At 42.9% G+C, this 19,741-nt stretch overlaps 1 protein-coding gene across 2 annotated transcripts in view; it reads left to right on the forward strand.

Moving 5' to 3' along the window:
* The window catches only part of RABGAP1L (RAB GTPase activating protein 1 like), a 528,106-nt gene that overhangs the window by 91,981 nt on the left and 416,384 nt on the right, over positions 1 to 19,741 (forward strand). For both annotated transcript variants that reach the window (XM_084635917.1, XM_084635918.1), the window contains exons 8-10: positions 2,869 to 2,935; positions 10,112 to 10,214; positions 13,169 to 13,335. In XM_084635917.1, coding sequence (XP_084492043.1) covers positions 2,869 to 2,935; positions 10,112 to 10,214; positions 13,169 to 13,335 — 337 coding nt within the window. The remainder of the gene's footprint in view (positions 1 to 2,868; positions 2,936 to 10,111; positions 10,215 to 13,168; positions 13,336 to 19,741) is intronic.

The raw sequence follows: 19,741 nt of genomic DNA on the forward strand, positions 1-19,741 counted from the left end.
CTATTGTAATTATGCAAAGTGTGAGCCATTAATGGTGGTTTAGAATATTGAGGGCTCCCATCAACTGGGACAACTGACTGTAGATGGCTCTGTTTACTTGCAAGCCTTCCTATGAGTCAGGCCAGGAAGAATGAAGGCTTGGGGTCTCACAGGACATGTGACCATGTCACCTGGTACTGGAAGCCATCTTAAACCTGGTGCTTTTCCATTTAGAAGGAGGGGTGGGGACCCAAAAAGACAAAAGATTCCTGCCTTGTACCAAAGGTTTATAAGGTAGTGGAACGAAGTGGGTTCCAATCATGAGAAATCTCCTAGCTACCACCTGAGCTGGAACGAGGACTGCACTGGGGAAAGGATTGGGCCCAGACTAGAAAGGATTCTAGTCTGTGAAAGAAGCTTATTGGAACATCTCTGAGAGTGAGGTTTCATCTGTAATCAGTTTCTTACTGTATTAGGCCTAAAGTTGTGTGTTTTTGTTTTATTTTGCTTGGTAACTTACTTTGTTCTGTCTGTTATTACTTGGAACCACTTAAATCCTACATTTTATATTTAATAAAATCACTTTTTGCTTATTAATTAACCCAGAGCAAGTATTAATGCCTGGGGGAGAAAATAGCTGTGCATATCTCTCTATCAGTGTTAGAGGGTGAACAATTTGAGTTTACCCTGTATAAGCTTTATACAGAGTAAAATGGATTTATTTGGGGTTTGAAACCCATTGGGAACTGAGTATCTGGGTGCTAGAGGCAGGAGCACTTCTTGAGTTGTTTTCCGTTAAAACTGCAGCTTGTGGGGGACGTGGTTCAGACCTGGGTCTCTGTTTGTAGCAGGCTCGTGTGTCTGGCTCAGCAAGACGGTGTACTGAAGTTCCACGCTGTCAGGGAAAACGGGCTCCGAGGTAGTCTCAGCACATCAGGTGGCAGTTCCAAGGGGGTCTCTGTGACCCAACCCGTCAGTGTGGACAGAAGTGGAGGTTGGGCTGAAACCTGAGTCAGAGACTGGGCTTAGTGTGCAGTGTAGACATAGCCCCAGTACCTCAGTTTCCCAACTGTAAAATGGGGATGGTAAATACTTCCTTTGTTTTGTCTTGTCTGTTTAGATTTCAGGGTCTCTAGGTCAAATTGGAGAGAGTCTAGCAGAGGGCAACGAAAATGATTAGGGAGATGGGGCACATGACTTATGAGGAGAGGCTGAGGGAACTGGGGTTATTTAGTCTGCAGAAGAGAAGAGTGAATCGGGACTTGATAGCAGCCTTCAGTTACCTGAAGGGGGCTTCCAATGAGGATGGAACTAGACTGTTCTCAGTGGTGGCTGATGACAGAACAAGGAGCGATGATCTTAAGTTGCAGTGGCGGTGGTCTAGATTGGATATTAGGAAACACTATTTCACTGGGAGGGTGGTGAAGCACTGGAATGGGTTACCTAAGGAGGTGGTGGAATCTCCATCCTTTGAGGTTTTTAAGGCCTGGCTTGACAAAGCCTTGGCTGGGATGATTTAGTTGGTGTTGGTCCTGCTTTGAGCAGGGGATTGGACTAGATGACCTTCTGATGTCTCTTCCAACCATAATATTCTGTGATTCTACAACGAGGTGCTGTCTATATAAACCAGGGTTAGGCAGCCTATGGCACATGTGCTAAAGGCAGCACGCAAGCTTATTTTCAGTGTCACTCACGCTGCCCGGGTCCTGGCCACTGGTCTGGGGAGCTCTGCAATTTAGTTTAATTTTAAATGAAGCTTCTTAAACATTTTAAAAACCTTATTTACTTTACATACAAAAATAGTTTAGTTATATGTTAGAGTTACAGAAAGAGACCTTCTAAAAATGGTAAAATGTATTAAATTAGAGTGAATAAATGAAGACTCGGCACACCACTTCTGAAAGGTTGCTGACCCCTGATATAAACAATTAACACAATGGGGTCCTGATCTCAGTTGGAGCCTCTGCAGGCTAGTATAATGTGTTTTGTAAGCTCCTGTACCTTAATTGAAGGGGCTGGAGTACTGAACATTGAAGAAGGGTATAATTTCTTCCAAATGGTCAGCGGGGTGGGTGTGCATGTATGTTTTCTGTTTAGGGCTTTATATATTTTATAATACTTTCCTATATCAGTTGCTCAAATTTGAACGGTTTCAGAATAACAGCCGTGTTAGTCTGTATTCGCAAAAAGAAAAGGAGTACTTGTGGCACCTTAGAGACTAACCAATTTATTTGGGCATGAGCTTTCGTGAGCTACAGCTCCTTTTCTCTTTTCAAATTTGAACAAAACCCTTCAGCTCATTTGATGTATCCATAAAGAATTACAGAAAAAGAAAGCAACCTCAGTGTTTTTTTCTCCTTTACAATTCAAATGTAACGTTAGCAATGGACATGACACTAAAATAGAGAATGAACAGAAAAGCATTTTCATTTTTAAAGAATGCTGATACTGTGTTGTAAATGGTAGAAAGGAACATTGGAAATAGTATTTAGTCCGTCTGTACAGAAGTAGATTACATTTTTGATATATATTCCTTGATGTGGTGAAATATTGAATATCTTGCTTTCAAATACTTCCTATGTATCAGAACTATTTTAACATTTAAACTGTATACTTTAAGCTTTGTACTTATTCAAGAAAGTTCGTAACAGAAATTAATACTTGATTTTGCCTTTATCTTTTCAGTAGACGATTTCTTGGCCATGTCTAGTATATGTGGTGGCGTTTTCTGAATGTGAGAGATAAAAGCACCAACAGCAATTTACTGTAAAAATGGTTCTACTTAAAGGGAAAATAGTGGGTGATCTTTGTCATGTGCACACTCAAGAAGATATTGCTGTAGTTTTTAATGACTTTCTAATGTCTTTAATTTTTAAAAACCTTTTGCAGATGCTTTGGGATGCTGTTAAGCCCAGGTCGAAATGTGAAGAACAGTGACATGCATTTACTTGATATGGTAATAATCATCTTGTCTAACAAATTAGAGGCTATGGGGTGCAGTTTTCTGTTCCTTTTTTGAAAAAGGACACTGTCAGGGTGCCCATTGTAATTCAGTCTTTTAAAATCCCAGCTTTGAAACTTGAAGGTGAAATTTGGTCCTTTACCAAAAGGTTTCCTCCATTATGTGCAAATATTAGTTTACTATTGTAGAGCTGTTCTTGAATTTTGTTTTATTAAATAAAAACATTTGAAACATTGTTATCCTGGGGAAGAAGGCATATCTAAAAGAATTAAGTGGACTTTACATACAAAGATAAGAAAAAAAAATTATTCAAATGCCAACCTTGACAGTGTCCCTTTATGGGGAAAAATAAATAAATCTATCCTTAACGAAAATGGTCCCTCAAATAAGCAAATAAAGTAGAGCTTTCTACGTTTGTCTGACCTGATTACCTAAATCTAGCAAAGGTCTGATAATTTGCATCTGCAAGAGTTTTGTTGTCACTTATTTAAAGCATGACATTAATCTATCATATGTGACTGACACTGCTGTTTAAAGAGTCCCTCCTCTGATCCTTCTTATTTTCAAATTATTTGTTCTTAGAGTATATCCAGTGAATATGCCTCAAATTTCTAGAAACCCATATTAAAAGCAACATATATTGTGTATTCAGATTGTATATTTAGTAAATCAAATGTTAATCTCTGACAAGTTCTGTGTAGTGTTTCATCTCTGATATGATGGCTCTTCAAGCTGCATTCTTGTAAATGAGAAGCAAATTGCCTTCCTCTGAATTAGGTCAGATGTTCAGCAAGGATATCTTGCCGCTCCAGAGCTCTTAATGTCATCAGAATATGTGCTTGAACAAACACTAAGTAAATATATTTTAGGGATATACCTGGATGGTGATAACCTTACTGACATCAGTTTTGCCAATGGCATAGCACTTTTGGATCCCCACAGGCCCACAACTGTCACAGACCTACAGGATTGGCGCTACGCCCCCAACTTCGGAACAATCTCTTGAAGGAAATCCTGTGATGTGCCTCACCCTAAGGGGTCTCTTTTCCTTCAGGGTAGGCCGTGGATACCTCACTACCTCCTGAAACTAAACCTCTGGGGCTGAAGCACTGCTGCTTCACACTGTGAGCTCTGTTCAGTGAGTCCAACTGAGATAAATTCCTGGGAGAGACTTGTACACTCTTCAGGGACTAATGCACCTCACCCAGGATTCGTAGTGGCATCAAAACAGTGGTATTGTAGTCAAGTGGACCACAGCATAAGAAGTCCTTAGGTTAGCATAGAGAAATTAAGGTTAAAGCATAGTCCATTCTGGTCAACCCAGAGCCCCAGCCAAGCTGTAGCAAACTCCATTATCTAACTTGTGCTTGCACATGTGTGGGTTCTCTCTCTCTCTCTTCGTTCATTAGTCAGTTCCCAAGTGAGAGAGCTTCCAGCTACCTCTGGAAACCAACCCTTATACCCCCTCAACACCATTCTCTGTCTTTTGTTCTTCAGCTTGGATCTTTGCTTAGCTTCTCTGCTGAGAAGCCGGAAATCTGAGTCATTGGAGCTTGCATTGTGTCTCCAGCCCTCTTGTTGATCTGGGCTGATTTCAACCAATTCCTTAAAGACTCTTCATTCCACCTATACAGGGAGGTAACACACACACCTGTGTCTTAGTCTGACTGGAGAGCAAATTTAATCCTTTTCTCCTAGCTGGGTAGTAGTGCACCATAGAGGGGAAACTGAGGTACACATAGGACTCATAAAAATACTACAGAAAATTCCCACTTTGTCACATCCCTAATTGCCAAATCAGTGGAAAAGTTTATTGTGGCATGTAAAGGCTGGAAAGCTCAGCGGCAGAAGCTGGCCTGAAAATTAACTGAAGTAAAACCAAAATTCTTCCAGCTGGTGACTTTGTATGTGGTGTGGGCACTAGCATCTTAGTGGGCAACCACCTAGTCGATATGGCTGCGTTGGGCGACCATCTACCTCAACTACATTGTGGATAACATGGGTGGCATCAAAGAAGAACTTGAAGCCTGCAGTGCAAAAGCGTCGTCAGTAATGGGGTGCTGCTTAATCAAAAATGTCTTTTGAAAGCCAAACTCCATGATAAGTAGAGAGATTGAGCTGAGGATATACAGTGGTCAGTATCTTGACCTGCGGGACTGAAACATGGCCCCTCATTGTCCAGATGGAATAGAAATTGGACGTCATTCAGATAAAATATCTCTGAATGATTGGAAAACATCCAATGGTTGAAATTCAGGACAAATGAAGAGATCAGTCTTCTAACTAAACAGGTTCTGCTCTCTCAAATGGTTGCCCAGTGTGTTCTAAGGTAGCATAGACATTTTGTTTGAATGCCTACCAACTTCCCTGTGGGAGTCATCTTTGACTTTTGACTCAGTAAAAGGAGAATGGAAAAAACCACCCGGAAACCTAAAACACGATGGCTGGATGGTGTCAACAGACACCTGTCCCTTAAAGTCGTTCTAAGTGTCCCATTTCAGGGCAACTGCACCTGTATTTCCTCTTTGTGGTCCAGCAAGGGCACCCACCCTCAGGCTTCTGGCTCCCCATCAGCTGACTTGAGTAGAGACCTGCCTCTCTCTCTTCCTCCTGGCTGGGGTTCTCTCAGGCTGCAGAGTTCCCCCAGCAAGGCAGAATGACTGACAGGCCCATATACTTTGCTTTTCTCCTCAGAGGCTATAAACAGCATAATTGCCCATGGTTTAAGTTGCCAAACAGCTTTTTCTAAGCAAGCACATTTATTCTTAAGATAAAAAATTATCAAGAAAACATTAAAAAAAAAAAAAAAAAAGAACCATACAAACATGCTAATAAGCTTACCAGAGATCACTTTCCCCTATCTCCACAAGAGCTCTGATCGGTGTCAGTCCTTCCAGTCATTCCCTAAAGATTGAGGCCCTGCCTTTGGATAGAAGATCCTGTCTGTTTTCTGGATTAGAAAGGTCTCGACTCAGTTTAAACTTAGGCTGTTTATCCAAAAATCCTTTTTGTTGTTTGGCCTCTAAAAAATCCAGTTTGAACTAATGTAGGTGAGCCTCCCCAGGGGGTGGTGTATCTCTGGAGGTGTTACAACTTGATTGAATTTGCCTGATAACCCCACACTGTTCTTATTTCATGGATGGCTCTGATTACCCTCCCCCATACAGTTGCTGGCCCACAATGATACATAAACTTAATACAGTAAGCTCTCCCAAAGAAATCATAGGCAATTGCCATGTCTGTCACACTGTCTTGTAATATATCAGATTTGGTTTAGGACAGAACATCATGGAGGTATATAACTCATTCGGTGGCTTCTGTATAGGCTGCCCAAGCAACAGCATGACATCTAGTTATATTTTAACTTAATTGATGGCCAAAATGAGCACTAAAAAATATTTACTGAGCAGAGGAGAAGCCAAAATCAGTCCTGCCGTAAGCAGACCCAGTCCACTGAAGTCAGTGGAATCGTACCCATTTATAAGAAGGGCTAAATTTTGCCCTTGGATTTTAACTAAACCATTGAGGAAGAAGGTACTAAAACCATGTGTAGATTGTCTAAAGTAGTTGCTTAAGACAAAGAGTTGCCCATTGAAGGTTGTCTTTTTGTGCAGGTTTCACTGTATTAGGACGTCACAACCTGTAGCCATCAGTTGCTTTTAACGGTGGAGGAGTTTGCTTGGTGAGCTGACACTTATTGTTAGAAGTAGGCATACAAGCCAAAATTTTCAAATATGGGTAATTAAAATCAGGTACCTACATTCATACTTGGACATCTAAATAAGTGACCTGACTTTCTAGATGCTTAGAAACATTCAGCCCCTCATTTGCTTCATTACAACTTAAAATTTTGGCCATTGCTCTTAACTACTAGTTGACCTTTTTCAATTTTTAACTTTTCTGTTGTACACTCTATAGCAAGTTGTTTGTAAGTTAAATACAAGTTAATAGTTTATGTAATTTAATTTTTTGATTTTTGATTAGTATTCTACAATATTGAAATCTCAACATATTCTAGAAGTGCTTAACTTGAGCTGGTTAGGAGTTGCGCATCAGTACAATAATCTTGATTTACTTCCAGTCCTTTTATGTCCCTCTGGTTTCCTGTGTAAGGTGAGAAAATGGTTGATCAGGACAAGTTGATCCTGGTGTGTTTCATAGCAAGCAATTAATGTTGGTGGCATTAAATTGTTTAAGGATGTCCTTCTAGCAGTCAAGACACAAGAATCCTCGATCCTGACTAAATACCCCTCTTTTTCCAAAGTGTGAGTTGTCAGCATGAAAGATAATTCCTGAAGACTTCATGGTAAATTAATTTTTAGGAGTGAGGAGGACATTCCTTTTCTTTGTTATGGGAAAAGTAATCTTCCTCAAATGAGATTTGACTCAAGTTGAAAATTTCCAGTGGTGCTTTGAAGATGTCAAAGCATTCTATGTTGTCTCATATCAGCAAGTTAAAAAGACATGTCAGTGCAGTGAAAGACACTTCAGAATGTTGGCACATCTCAGGGGTTTGGCTGTGGCTCAGATGTTGAGGATATATTTTACTCCCTGTGAAGATCAGAATAATGCACCCTGATGTGATCTCTACCACCTGTTGTCTTCACTGACATCCAAAACCCTCAGTCACTTTAAAGAATTCTTCTTCCTGTCCTGCTGCAGCATGTTTTTTTTCCTAACGAGATTCCTGCTACAACCATTTTTTCCCCACTTTTTTAAAAAAGTCATTCTGATGACAGCAAGGGACTAAATGATACTAGCTTGAGCCAAACACAGAGTGTGCAAATAATGGGCACACTTGCAGAATCACAGAAATGTGTAAGGCTGGAAGGGACCTCAAGAGGACATCCAGTCCATTGCCCTGTGCTGAGGCACAATTATGTATACCTAAACTATCCCCAACTTATCACCATCCTTTGTTATAAAAACCTTTCACATATTTGATTACTTATAGTGTCCCCCCTCAGCCTTCTCCAGACATATCTCTGCTAGTGCATCTCAGTATTGACATGAACAGATCTGCTTTTCCAGTTGTATCCTTTGATTAGGAAATGGAACAACAAATTGTAATAAACTTTGTGGTTGCTTTGTAATGTAGACAAATGTCTACTGAAACAGGTCCAAAAAACGTATTTTAATATGTCATCTTAGCAAGGATTTGAATCCAGGTCTCCAGAAATAAAACCCATTGCATTAAACTACTGCATCACATAGTCTTAGTTTATTTGCTTAAGTATAACAAATATTCTGAAAAGTCCTTTTTCTGTTTATTTGGAGAATTCAGCAGTACAACTGGGTGAATCATGGATTTTTCAATTCTCTGACAATTCCAAAAAAAGATGTTTTGATTCAGGTGGAAGTGAAAACAATTTAAAAAAAAAATTGCAGTGAATTAAAAAATCAGAAAAAAATTTGAGCTGGATCAAGTCAAACATTTTGTTCAACCCAACTCAATGTCTTTCATTTCAGTTCTGATACTTTAACACAAACAGAGGAAGACTAGATTCACAAAATCGGTAGGGATGAGGGTGTGCTCATTTCTTCCTTATAACTTTTAGTCCAGTGGTTAGGATAGTCTTCTGGGGATGTAGCAGACCAGGGTTCAATTCCCCCTGCCTCTGAAGTGGGAGAGGGAATTTCAACTTGAGTCTCCCACATTGCAGGAGAGTGCCCTAGCCATGGGGCCGTGGAATATTTTCATGTGAGTCTCTCGCTCTCTCCATTGTTGTGCATAGTGGCAATTTTTAGTCATCCATGATTGCAATGAATAATCATTGGGCCAGAGAAAGTATGTGAGAGTGACTCTATAGCCAGCTTTTTAGGGCACCCACCTAGGATGTGGGAGGCCCAAGTTCAAATCCCTGCTCCACAAAGGGTGAAATTGAACCTAGGTTTTCTACATTCCAGGAGACTCTGCCCCAGTGGCTTATAAAAAGGGCACCACCATCAGCTTGACAAATTGAAAGGTTTTGACAATGTCAAACCAAACCATTTTGATTGGAAAAAATTAGAATGTTTTGGAAACGTTCTGTTTGGTTGAAACTATTCGGCAGACTCAAAGTGACTTTGCAGATAGTTTCCGGTTGCCTGAAAGTGAAGTGTTGTTTTTCTTCTCTTCAGTGAATAAATTATTCACTCAGCTTTATTGAGCACCTCAGATTAATTACCCAGCACCCTGACAAATCTGAGGTAGGATGGAAGATACCTCTCTCCTCAAGATCCGTGGAGAGGCCATTCTGCAAGGCCCTCCTTGATCTGAGCAATGAAGGGATGCTCTAAAACAGGGAGAGGGCTTCAAGAGTCTGGTGTGCGTGCGTATACGACTACAGACTTGGCAATAGCCTCTACATGTAACTCTGTGTTGGGACTTATTTCTCCCAAGATTATGAATTTTTTTAGAAATGGGAGACACTGCATGGAATTATCTTTTAGTGCAAACATGGAGACATTAACAGAGATTTTAGTGCATGCATGTACGTCAGGGGTGGTGGTGGTGGGAGGGGGCTGTTCTGGATGCATCTGCATGTTGTTCTGACATTTCCCGCTAAAGTTAAGGTTTAATTCTCAAAGAAATCTACTTCAATGGTGGCACATACAAATCTACCAGCCAGCAGCAAACACCAAAGCAGGTGCAATGGGTACAGCTGCACCGTGAGAGATTTCTTCCTCCCCTTTCTCCTGGAAGTTTGGATGTTGATGAGTTCCTCAGAGAGTTTCCCTAGTTTTCACTCTGAATGCTTTCTCCCCTGTGCTGATTGGCTTTTTTATTCCTATACAGTCAGTTTTCCTGACACTGTCCTCCATGTCTGTTTCCCTGCCTTCCCCTCATCACTCCCTTCCTTGTCTCTTCTCCCTTCATTTGTTTGTCTTTTCCCACACTCCAAAACAGTATAACATAAAGCCAGAAACACGCTCCCGCAAAATAAAATACTAACAAAAATAATTCAACTAAATGAAAATAAATGAAATGTTTGCAAGCTATCATGTTGTTCACTTTGCTTGTATGTTCTATCCCTTTTCAACCTTGTCTATCTTCATTGTTTAGATTTGAAGCTCTTTGAAGCAGGGGCTTATCTCACTGTACAATTCCTAGCACAACTGGGCGGGCCCCCGATATTGGTTGTATGTAGGTGCCACTATAATGCATATAATACATGTGTTTATTCTTAGGAGTCCATGGGAAAGAGCTGTGATGGGAGAGCGTATGTTATTACTGGAATGTGGAATCCCAATGCACCTACTTTTTTAGTACTTAATGAGGAAACACCTAAAGGTAAATGATTTTTTTAACAATGCTGTTTTGCTTGCTTAGTAATTACTTAATATGGTAAAGAATACTTAACCTTGTTTAATAAATGTTTTCTGCCTTTGTCTCTTTGAGAGCATGCTGTGTACTTCAGTTTAACGTTAACATCATGGTAACCCCAACGGCCTCGGTCAGTATCACAACCTGACTGTGCGATGAACTGTATAAACACATATAACATAAAGAATTGCTCATACTGGCATGTGCTCTTGCTGCCAGGTCAGAATCCTGTAGAAGAGCTGTGTGTGAGGTCACAGGCATGTTCCCCTGGGGATCAGAATTTTCAATCCCAGGGGTACTTAGCAGCCATTTCCTCACTGCGCCTAGTTCCTGTTTTACTGCTTGGTTGAATCTGGAACTCCTATCTTTTTTTTTTTAACCTTGATTTTAACCGTAAAGTAATATTGACTCCGAGCACAGCATACTTTTCCTTATTCTTGGATTTCTTTTTAGTGTCTTTTAAAATGTTATATACAGTAGTTTGTTACTTCTAGCGTAGTGTAGACTTGGCTCTTGCTGTGCAGCTTGACCCTATTTCCAATTCATGACTTGATTGTGTTCTTTCCATTGTCCATTTGTGGTCTGATCACATAACTATCCCAGGTGAGTGCATTTGTTATTGCCTGAGGCTCTGTTTCATATCCCTGATGACTAAAAACGAACACTTATTTTAAAAGCTGTGTTTCCTGCAACAGTAAAATCACGTACTTAAGGGGTCTTATTTGTAACTTACAAGGCCTAGGCATCATTCATCCATTTTGTATCTGAGTGCCAATGGGGCTTGGGACAAATGCAGGATGATGTGGGGGATGCTTTGACACCGAGTATCTGGCTTCTAAGACAGCTCACTCCTTCAGCATTAGATGATAACTTCAGATTTGTGACCTGACCCAGTGTAATTTTCCAGTCATTTGACCTCAGACCATGGTTCTGGTCCGTAGTTTCTTCTTTCCTTCCCCCTCCTCACCCCATATGGGACGTTATGCCTCCATTCTTGCAAATGCTTACTTGTGTCCACATCTCATGGCTGCTCGGCAGAAGATGGTACAGTACGACTGCTAGCCATCTTCATCTCTTGCCTGCCTGGCATAAGATGGTACAGTACGACTGCTAGCAGTCCGTATCGCCTGCCCGCTCACCATAAGATGGTTCAATAGGACTGCAGGACTAAAGAGAATGACCTGGTCAAATCACTCCAAATTTAGTCCCTGCGCCCATGTCTGCCCAGGCGCTCCCAGCCGACGTGGCCAGGAGCACCTCGGACACGACGAGGACGACTACCAATCGTATTGCACTGTCTGCTGCCAGAAGGCAATGGGTTGCTGCTACTGTGCAGCAAAGCCGTACCGCGTCTGCCAGCACCCAGGAGACATAGGGTGACGGTTACCTGAGCGGGCTCCATGCTTGCCGTGGTATGGCGCCTGCACAGGTAACTCATGAAAAAAGGCGCGAAATGATTGTCTGCCCTTGCTTTCACAGAGGGAGGGAGGGAACGGGGGCCTGACGACACGTACCCAGAACCACCCGCGACAATGTTTTAGCCCCATCAGAGTGCTCCATTGTGAGTGCTCTGGACAGCACTCTCAGATGCCCGATTGTTTGCCATTGCTCTGACGCTGGGAGGGGCGCTTACAGGGTTGGCTTCAGGGAGCTAAAATCAACAAAGGGGGTGGCTTTACATCAAGGAGTATTTCAGGCAGGACTTCACGGAGGGTTCCAATAAGAAATGGTGCACCTACGTTATTGTCCTTATTGGAACAAGAAGGTTAGCCTGGCCTCTGATTGATACATGGCTAGATTTACCTCGCTGCACCTTCTCTGTAAGTGACTGCAGTGTGATCTAGAAGAATGAGTCCCCTAGACAGGGGACGGGGGGAAGCAAATGAGTACAAAACAAATCTGGTCTATTTCTTGTTTTGATCCACTCCATCTATCTTTTACATCTTTGGCTGGCAGCAGACGGTGCAGAAGGACTGCATGCCATCCACATCTCATGGCTGCCCGGCAGAAGATGGTACAGTACGACTGCTAGCAGTCCGTATCGCCTGCCCGCTCACCATAAGACGGTTCAATAGGACTGACTGCAGGACTAAAGAGAATGACCTGCTCAAGTCACTCCAAATTTAGTCCCTGCGCCCATGTCTGCCCAGGCGCTCCTGATCGACCTCACAGAGGCGACCAGGAGCACCTCAGACATGACGATGACGGCTACCAGTCGTACTGTACCGTCTGCTGCCACAAGGCAAGGGGTTGCTGCTACTGTGTAGCAATGCCGTACCGCGTCTGCCAGCACCCAGGAGACATAGGGTGACGGTTACCTGAGCGGGCTCCATGCTTGCCGTGCCATGGCGTCTGCACAGGTAACTCAGGAAAAAAGGCGCGAAATGATTGTCTGCCCTTGCTTTCACGGGGGGAGGGAGGGAACGGGGGCCTGACGATATGTACCCAGAACCATCCGCGACAATGTTTTAGCCCCATCAGGCATTGGGATCTCAACCCAGAATTCCAATGGGCAGCGGAGACTGCGGGAACTGTGGGATAGCTACCCACAGTGCAATGCTCCGGAAGTCGACGCTTGCCTCGGTACTGTGGAAGCGCTCTGCCGAGTTAATGCACTTAATGCACTTAGAGCATTTTCTGTGGGGACACACACACGAATATATAAAACCGATTTCTAAAAAACCGACTTCCAGAAATTCGACCTAATTTCGTAGTGTAGACATACCGTATGTGGATATACAAGATCTAAAACAGAAATGAAATATGTGCTGCAGAATCAATAGATGGATTTAATAGGAAGGGATTTGGACCTAAATAGCCATCTTTCTGTGGGGTTTTTTTATACTAATCAGTACCTTGAGAAATTGAATCTTTTTGAGACTGACTGCTTTTGTGAATGTGAATTTATTTTTGCGTTCCAGATAAACGTGTGTACATGACTGTGGCAGTGGATATGGTGGTCACTGAAGTGGTAGAGCCAGTCCGCTTTTTGCTGGAGACTGTAGTTCGTGTGTATCCAGCTAATGAGCGTTTCTGGTATTTCAGCAGAAAGACCTTCACAGAAAATTTCTACATGAAGCTAAAACAGGTACAGCAGTGTTTTCTAATAAGAATAAAATTGACTTTCTTTAGAAAAAATTGACTTTCTGAGCATTAGTCAACCTTTTCTAATGATTTGTTTCTGTAGATGTTTCCAAGGCCCCTGATAGTGGCGCAGAGCCGGCTCTAGCTCTAACAGACTAAGCAATTGCTTAGGGCCCCAAGCAGCTCAAAGGGGCCCCCATTCACATTTTGTATTGTTGAGATGAGGGAGGGGAGAACAATATTCCTGCTTAGGATCCCCAGTGGGCTAGCACCACCTCTGTAATGGTGATAGAGAATAACAATTAAAAATGAAGAAAAGTCAATCCTTTGAAAGTTTTTTAATTTTATCATGTTATAATTTGTCTGATTTATAATTTATCTAATACACACACACACACACACAATAAATAAAAGTAATTAATTTGTTTCGGTAAAATGTGTTGGAGTTCACAGGTGCAAGTTGGTTACAAATGCACTTTGCCTAATCTCAAATATTCCTTTTCATGCTAGTTAATGAAAGGGCCATTATTCATCTCTAGGCATTTGAGTTTGTATTCCCTGACATTACACATTTTATAAATGCTTAAATTGGAACCTTCCTATCTAGTTCTAAATTGCCTACTGTTGCAGTGGTAAAGTTCTACGGATATTTATAATAATGTAGCTCTAACATTAAAGCAACCCAGGCATCTTTATATATTTAAATATCAACAGCTCACTCTACTACTGTAGTTCATTACAGCATCATCAGGGCCCTACCAAATTGACAGTCCATGTTGGTTAATTTCACAGTATTGTCAACTCTAGGGGTCTTGACCAAAAAAGGAGTTGGGGGTGGGGGTCGCAAGGTTATTGTGGGGAGGGTTGTGGTACTGCTACCCTTACTTCTGTGCTGTTGCTGGCGACAGCGGTGCCTTCAGAGCTGGGCAGCTGGAGCGTGTCGGCTGGGCGCCCAGCTCTGGAGGCAGTATCCCACCAGCAGCAGTGCAGAAGTAAGGGTGGCAATGCCATACCATGCTTTCAGTAGTTCTGCGCTGCTGCCTTCAGAGCTGGTCGGCCAGAGAGTGGCAGCTGCTGACCAAGGGTCCAGCTCTGAAGGCAGCAGCGCAGATGTAAGGGTGGCAATACCATACCGTGCCATCCTTACTTCTGCGCTGCTGCTGGCGGCAGCTCTGCCTTCAGAGCTGGACTCCTGGCCAGCAGTGGTGAATTTATCTAATTCTTTTTGAACCCAGTCCCCTGGCAATGAGTTCCACAAGTTGAATGGGTGTTAGGTGAAATGGTATTTCCTTATGTTTGTTTTTAAACATTTTTCATATTAGTTTCACTGGGTGACCCCTAGTTCTTGAGTTAGGAAAGTTATTTATCCCTTCACATATTCACTTTCTCCACACCATTCATGTTTTTATAATCATATCTTTTCTAAATTGAATGGGCCTAGGCTTTTTAATCTCTCCTTATATGGAAGCTGCTTCATATCCCAAATCATTTTCATTTCCCTTCTCTGTACTACTTCCAATTCTAATATATTCCTTTGAGATCACACCACCAGAACTGTGTGCAGTATTCAAGGGCGTTCCATGGATTTATGTAGTGGCACTATGATATTCACTGTTTTATTATCTATCCCTTTCTTAATGGTTCTAAAATTCTGTTAGGTTTTTTGACTGCCACTGCACATAGAGTGGATGTTTTCATAATACTATCTGCAGTGTTTCCACAATCTTTCTTGAGTGATAACTGATCCCATCATTTTGTGTGTATATTTGGGATTATTTTTTCCAATGTACCTTACTTTGCACTTACCAACATTGAGTTTTATCTGCCATTTTGTTGTCCCATCACCCAGTTCAGTGATCTTTTTGTAACTCTGCAGTCAGCTTTGGACTTAATTATCTTAAATAATTTTGTGTTATCTGCAGACCTTGCCGTCTCACTCTTTACCCCTTTTTCCAGATCATTTATGATGAATATGTTGAACAGCACAGGTCTCAGTACAGATCCTTGGGAACCCCACTATTTATCTTGCTTCATAATGAAAACTGACCAATTATTGATCCATAAAAGTACCTTCCCTCTTATCCCAGGACTACTTAATTTGCTTTAGAGCTTTTGGTGAGGGACCTTGTAAAAGGCTTTCTGAAAGTCCAAATACACTATATCCACTGGATCTCGCTTGTCCAAGTGTTTGCTCACACCCTCAGAGAATTCTAATAGATTGGTGAGTAATGATTTCCCTTTACAAAAGCCATGTTGACTCTTCCCCAACATATTGTGTTCATCAATGTGTTTGTTTGAAACTATAGTAAAAAACAAAATTATCAATGTGCCTGGTATTGAAGTTCGGTGTCCTGGCCCATAGTTGCTATGATCTACCCTGGAGCCTTTTAAAAAAATTATTATGTTAGCCATTCCCCTGTCATCTGGTATGGAGGCTAATTTAAATGCTAGGTTACATACCACTCTTAGTAGTTCTGCAATTTCATATTTGAATTCCTTCAGAACTCTTGGGTGAATACCATCTGGTCCTGCTGAGTTATTACCATTTAACTGATCATGTTGTTCCAAAACTTCCTCTATTGACACCTCTATCTGGGACAGTGCCTCATATTTGTCACCTAACAAGAATGGCTTGGGTGTGGGAATCTCCCTCACATCCTCTTCAGTGAAGACTGATGCAAACAATTAATTTAGCTTCTCTGCAATGGCCTTGTTTTCCTTGAGTGCTGATTCAGCACATGGGTCGTCCAGTGGACTTATGGATTGTTTGGTAGTCTTCCTGCTTCTGATGCGCTTAATTTTTTTTAAGTTTGTCTTTTGCTAATTAATCTTCGAATTCTTTTTTGGTCTGCCTAATTATACTTTTATACTTGATTTACCAGAGTTTGTGGTTCCAGGGAGAACTGGAAGTCCTGGCACAGTCAAGGAATTATGATGTGATTGGAATAACAGAGACTTAGTGGGATAACTCACATGACTGGAGTACTGTCATGGATGGATATAAAATGTTCAGGAAGGACAGGCAGGGCAGAAAAGGTGGGGGAATTGCATTGTATGTAAGGGAGCAGTATGACTGCTCAGAGCTCAAGTATGAAACTGCAGAAAAACCTGAAAGTCTCTGGATTAAGTTTAGAAGTGGAAGCAACAAAGGTGCTGTTGTGGTGGGAGTCTGCTATAGACCACTGGACCAGGGGGATGAGGTGGACGAGGCTTTCTTCCGGCAACTCACGGAAGTTACTAGATCGCAGGCCCTGGTTCTCATGGGAGACTTCAGTCACCCTGATATCTGCTGGGAGAGCAATACAGCGGTGCACAGACAATCCAGGAAGTTTTTGGAAAGTGTAGGGGACAATTTCCTGGTGCAAGTGCTGGAGGAACCAACTAGAGGCAGAGCTCTTCTTGACCTGCTGCTCACAAACTGGGAAGAATTAGTAGGGGAAGCAAAAGTGGATGGGAGCCTGGGAGGCAGTGACCATGAGATAGTCGAGTTCAGGATCCTGACACAGGGAAGAAAGGAGAGCAGCAGAATACTGACCCTGGACTTCAGAAAAGCAGACTTTGACTCCCTCCGGGAACTGATGGGCAGAATAACATGGGAGAATAACATGAGGGGGAAAGGAGTCCAGGAAAGCTGGCTGTATTTTAAAGAATCCTTATTGAGGTTACGGGGACAAACCATCCCGATGTGTCGAAAGAATAGTAAATATGGCAGGTGACCAGCTTGGCTTAACAGCGAAATCCTCGCTGATCTTAAAGACAAAAAAGAGGCTTACAAGAAGTGGAAGATTGGACAAATGACCAGGGAAGAGTATAAAAATATTGCTCGGGCATGCAGGAGTGAAATCAGGAAGGCCAAATCACACCTGGAGTTGCAGCTAGCAAGAGATGTTAAGAGTAACAAGAAGGGTTCCTTCAGGTATGTTAGCAACAAGAAGAAAGTCAAGGAAAGTGTGGGCCTGTTACTGAATGAGGGAGGCAACCCTAGTGGGAGAGGATGTGGAAAAAGCTAATGTACTGAATGCTTTTTTTGCCTCTTGTCTTCACGAACAAGGTCAGCTCCCAGACTACTTCACTGGGCAGCACAGCATGGGGAGGAGGTGACCAGCCCTCTGTGGAGAAAGAAAGTGGTTCGGGACTATTTAGAAAAGCTGGACGAGCACAAGTCCATGGGGCTGGATGCGCTGCATCCAAGAGTGCTAAAGGAGTTGGCGGATGTGATTGCAGAGCCATTGGCCATTATCTTTGAAAACTCATGGCAATCGGGGGAGGTCCCGGACGACTGGAAAAAGGCTAATGTAGTGCCCATCTTTAAAAAAGGGAAGAAGGAGGATCCTGGGAACTACAGGCTAGTCAGCCTCACCTCAGTCCCTCGAAAAATCATGGAGCAGGTCCTCAAAGAATCAATTCTGAAGCACTTACATGAGAGGAAAGTGATCAGGAACAGTCAGCATGGATTCACCAAGGGCAAGTCATGCCTGACTAATCTAATTGCCTTCTATGACGAGATAACTGGCTCTGTGGATGAAGGGAAAGCAGTGGACGTGTTGTTCCTTGACTTTAGCAAAGCTTTTGACACGGTCTCCCACAGTATTCTTGCCAGTAAGTTAAAGAAGTATGGGCTGGAGGAATGGATTATAAGGTGGATAGAAAGCTGGCTAGATTGTCGGGCTCAACGGGTAGTGATCAATGGCTCCATGTCTAGTTGGCAGCCGGTATCAAGTGGAGTGCCCCAAGGGTCGGTGCTTGGGCCGGTTTTGTTTAATATCTTCATAAATGATCTGGAGGATGGTGTGGATTGCACTCTCAGCAAGTTTGCAGATGACCCTAAACTGGGAGGAGAAGTAGATATGCTGGAGGGTAGGGATAGGATACAGAGGGCCCTAGACAAATTAGAGGATTGGGCCAAACGAAATCTGATGAGCTTCAACAAGGACAAGTGCAGAGTCCTGCACTTAGGACGGAAGAATCCCATGCACCACTACAGACTAGGGACTGAATGGTCCGGCAGCGGTTCTGCAGAAAAGGACCTAGGGGTTACAGTGGACGAGAAGCTGGATATGAGTCAACAGTGTGCTGTTGTTGCCAAGAAGGCCAATGGCATTTTGGGCTGTATAAGTAGGCGCATTGCCAGCAGATCGAGGGACGTGATCGTTCCCCTCTTTTCGACATTGGTGAAGCCTCATCTGAAGTACTGTGTCCAGTTTTGGGCCCCACACTACAAGAAGGATGTGGAAAAATTGGAAAGAGTCCAGCGGAGGGCAACAAAAATGATTAGGGGACTGGAACACATGACTTATGAGGAGAGGCTGAGGGAACTGGGATTGTTTAGTCTGTGGAAGAGAAGAGTGAGGGGGGATTTGATAGCTGCTTTCAACTACCTGAAAGGGGGTTCCAAAGAGGATGGATCTAGACTGCTCTCAGTGGTAGCTGATGACGGAACGAGGAGTAATGGTCTCAAGTTGCAGTGGGGGAGGTTTAGGTTGGATATTAGGAAAAACTTTTTCACTAGGAGGGTGGTAAAGCACTGGAATGCGTTATCTAGGGAGGTGGTGGAATCTCCTTCCTTAGAAGTTTTTAAGGTCAGGCTTGACAAATCCCTGGCTGGGATGATTTAGCTGGGGATTGGTCCTGCTTTGAGCAGGGGGTTGGACTAGATGACGTCCTGAGGTCCCTTCCAACCCTGATACTCTATGATTCTATGATCTGACTTCCAATTTTTAAAGGATGCATTTCTACCTCTAACTGTGTCTTTTACTCTGCTGTCTAGCCATGGTGGCATTTTTGTGCTGCTCTTACTGTTTTTTATATTTTTTTGGGGGGGGGCAGTATACGTTTAATTTGAGCCTTTACTATGGTGTTTTCAAAAAGTTTCCATGCACCTTGCAGGCACTTCACTGTGTGGCACCCACCTCTTGCGAGCTCCTGCTTCTGTTTGGGTGTGTCTGTGGTCTTTAAGCCAGTACCAGTCTTGGTATTGGGCCGTACCCCCAGGGCTTCCTCCCTGAAGGCAATGGTTTTGCCCTTTTAGTCTGTTCTGCCCCCCAGTTCTCCAGCTGGATCTCCTGACACTTCAGTCCCCTTCTGGGGGTTTAAAACTGTCCAATTGTAGGCCCTTCCCCAGTGGCCTATGGTGGAACCCAGGTCCACCAACTACTCTGAGTCTCATTCCAGGAACCCTAAGAATAGCAGCCACGCTCCACTGTGTCCGTTCAGTAAAACTGTATTCAGTTTCCTGGGATGCTTCCCCACAGCCCCAGCCTTCCCTGACACCTTACTCTTAGCTCAGGGCCCTTCAAAGTTCAGGCCCAGCAGCCAGCCAGGAGTCCTTCCTCGCTCCCCCAGTCCTTACTAGCACTGAGTTGTCTGTTGTGCTGCATTTCCCTTTGGGCAGCCAGGAGTACTATCTGCAC

The sequence above is a fragment of the Lepidochelys olivacea genome (genome assembly GCF_965140295.1).
Source record: "Lepidochelys olivacea isolate rLepOli2 genome assembly, chromosome: 8".
Taxonomy (NCBI): Eukaryota; Metazoa; Chordata; order Testudines; family Cheloniidae; genus Lepidochelys; species Lepidochelys olivacea.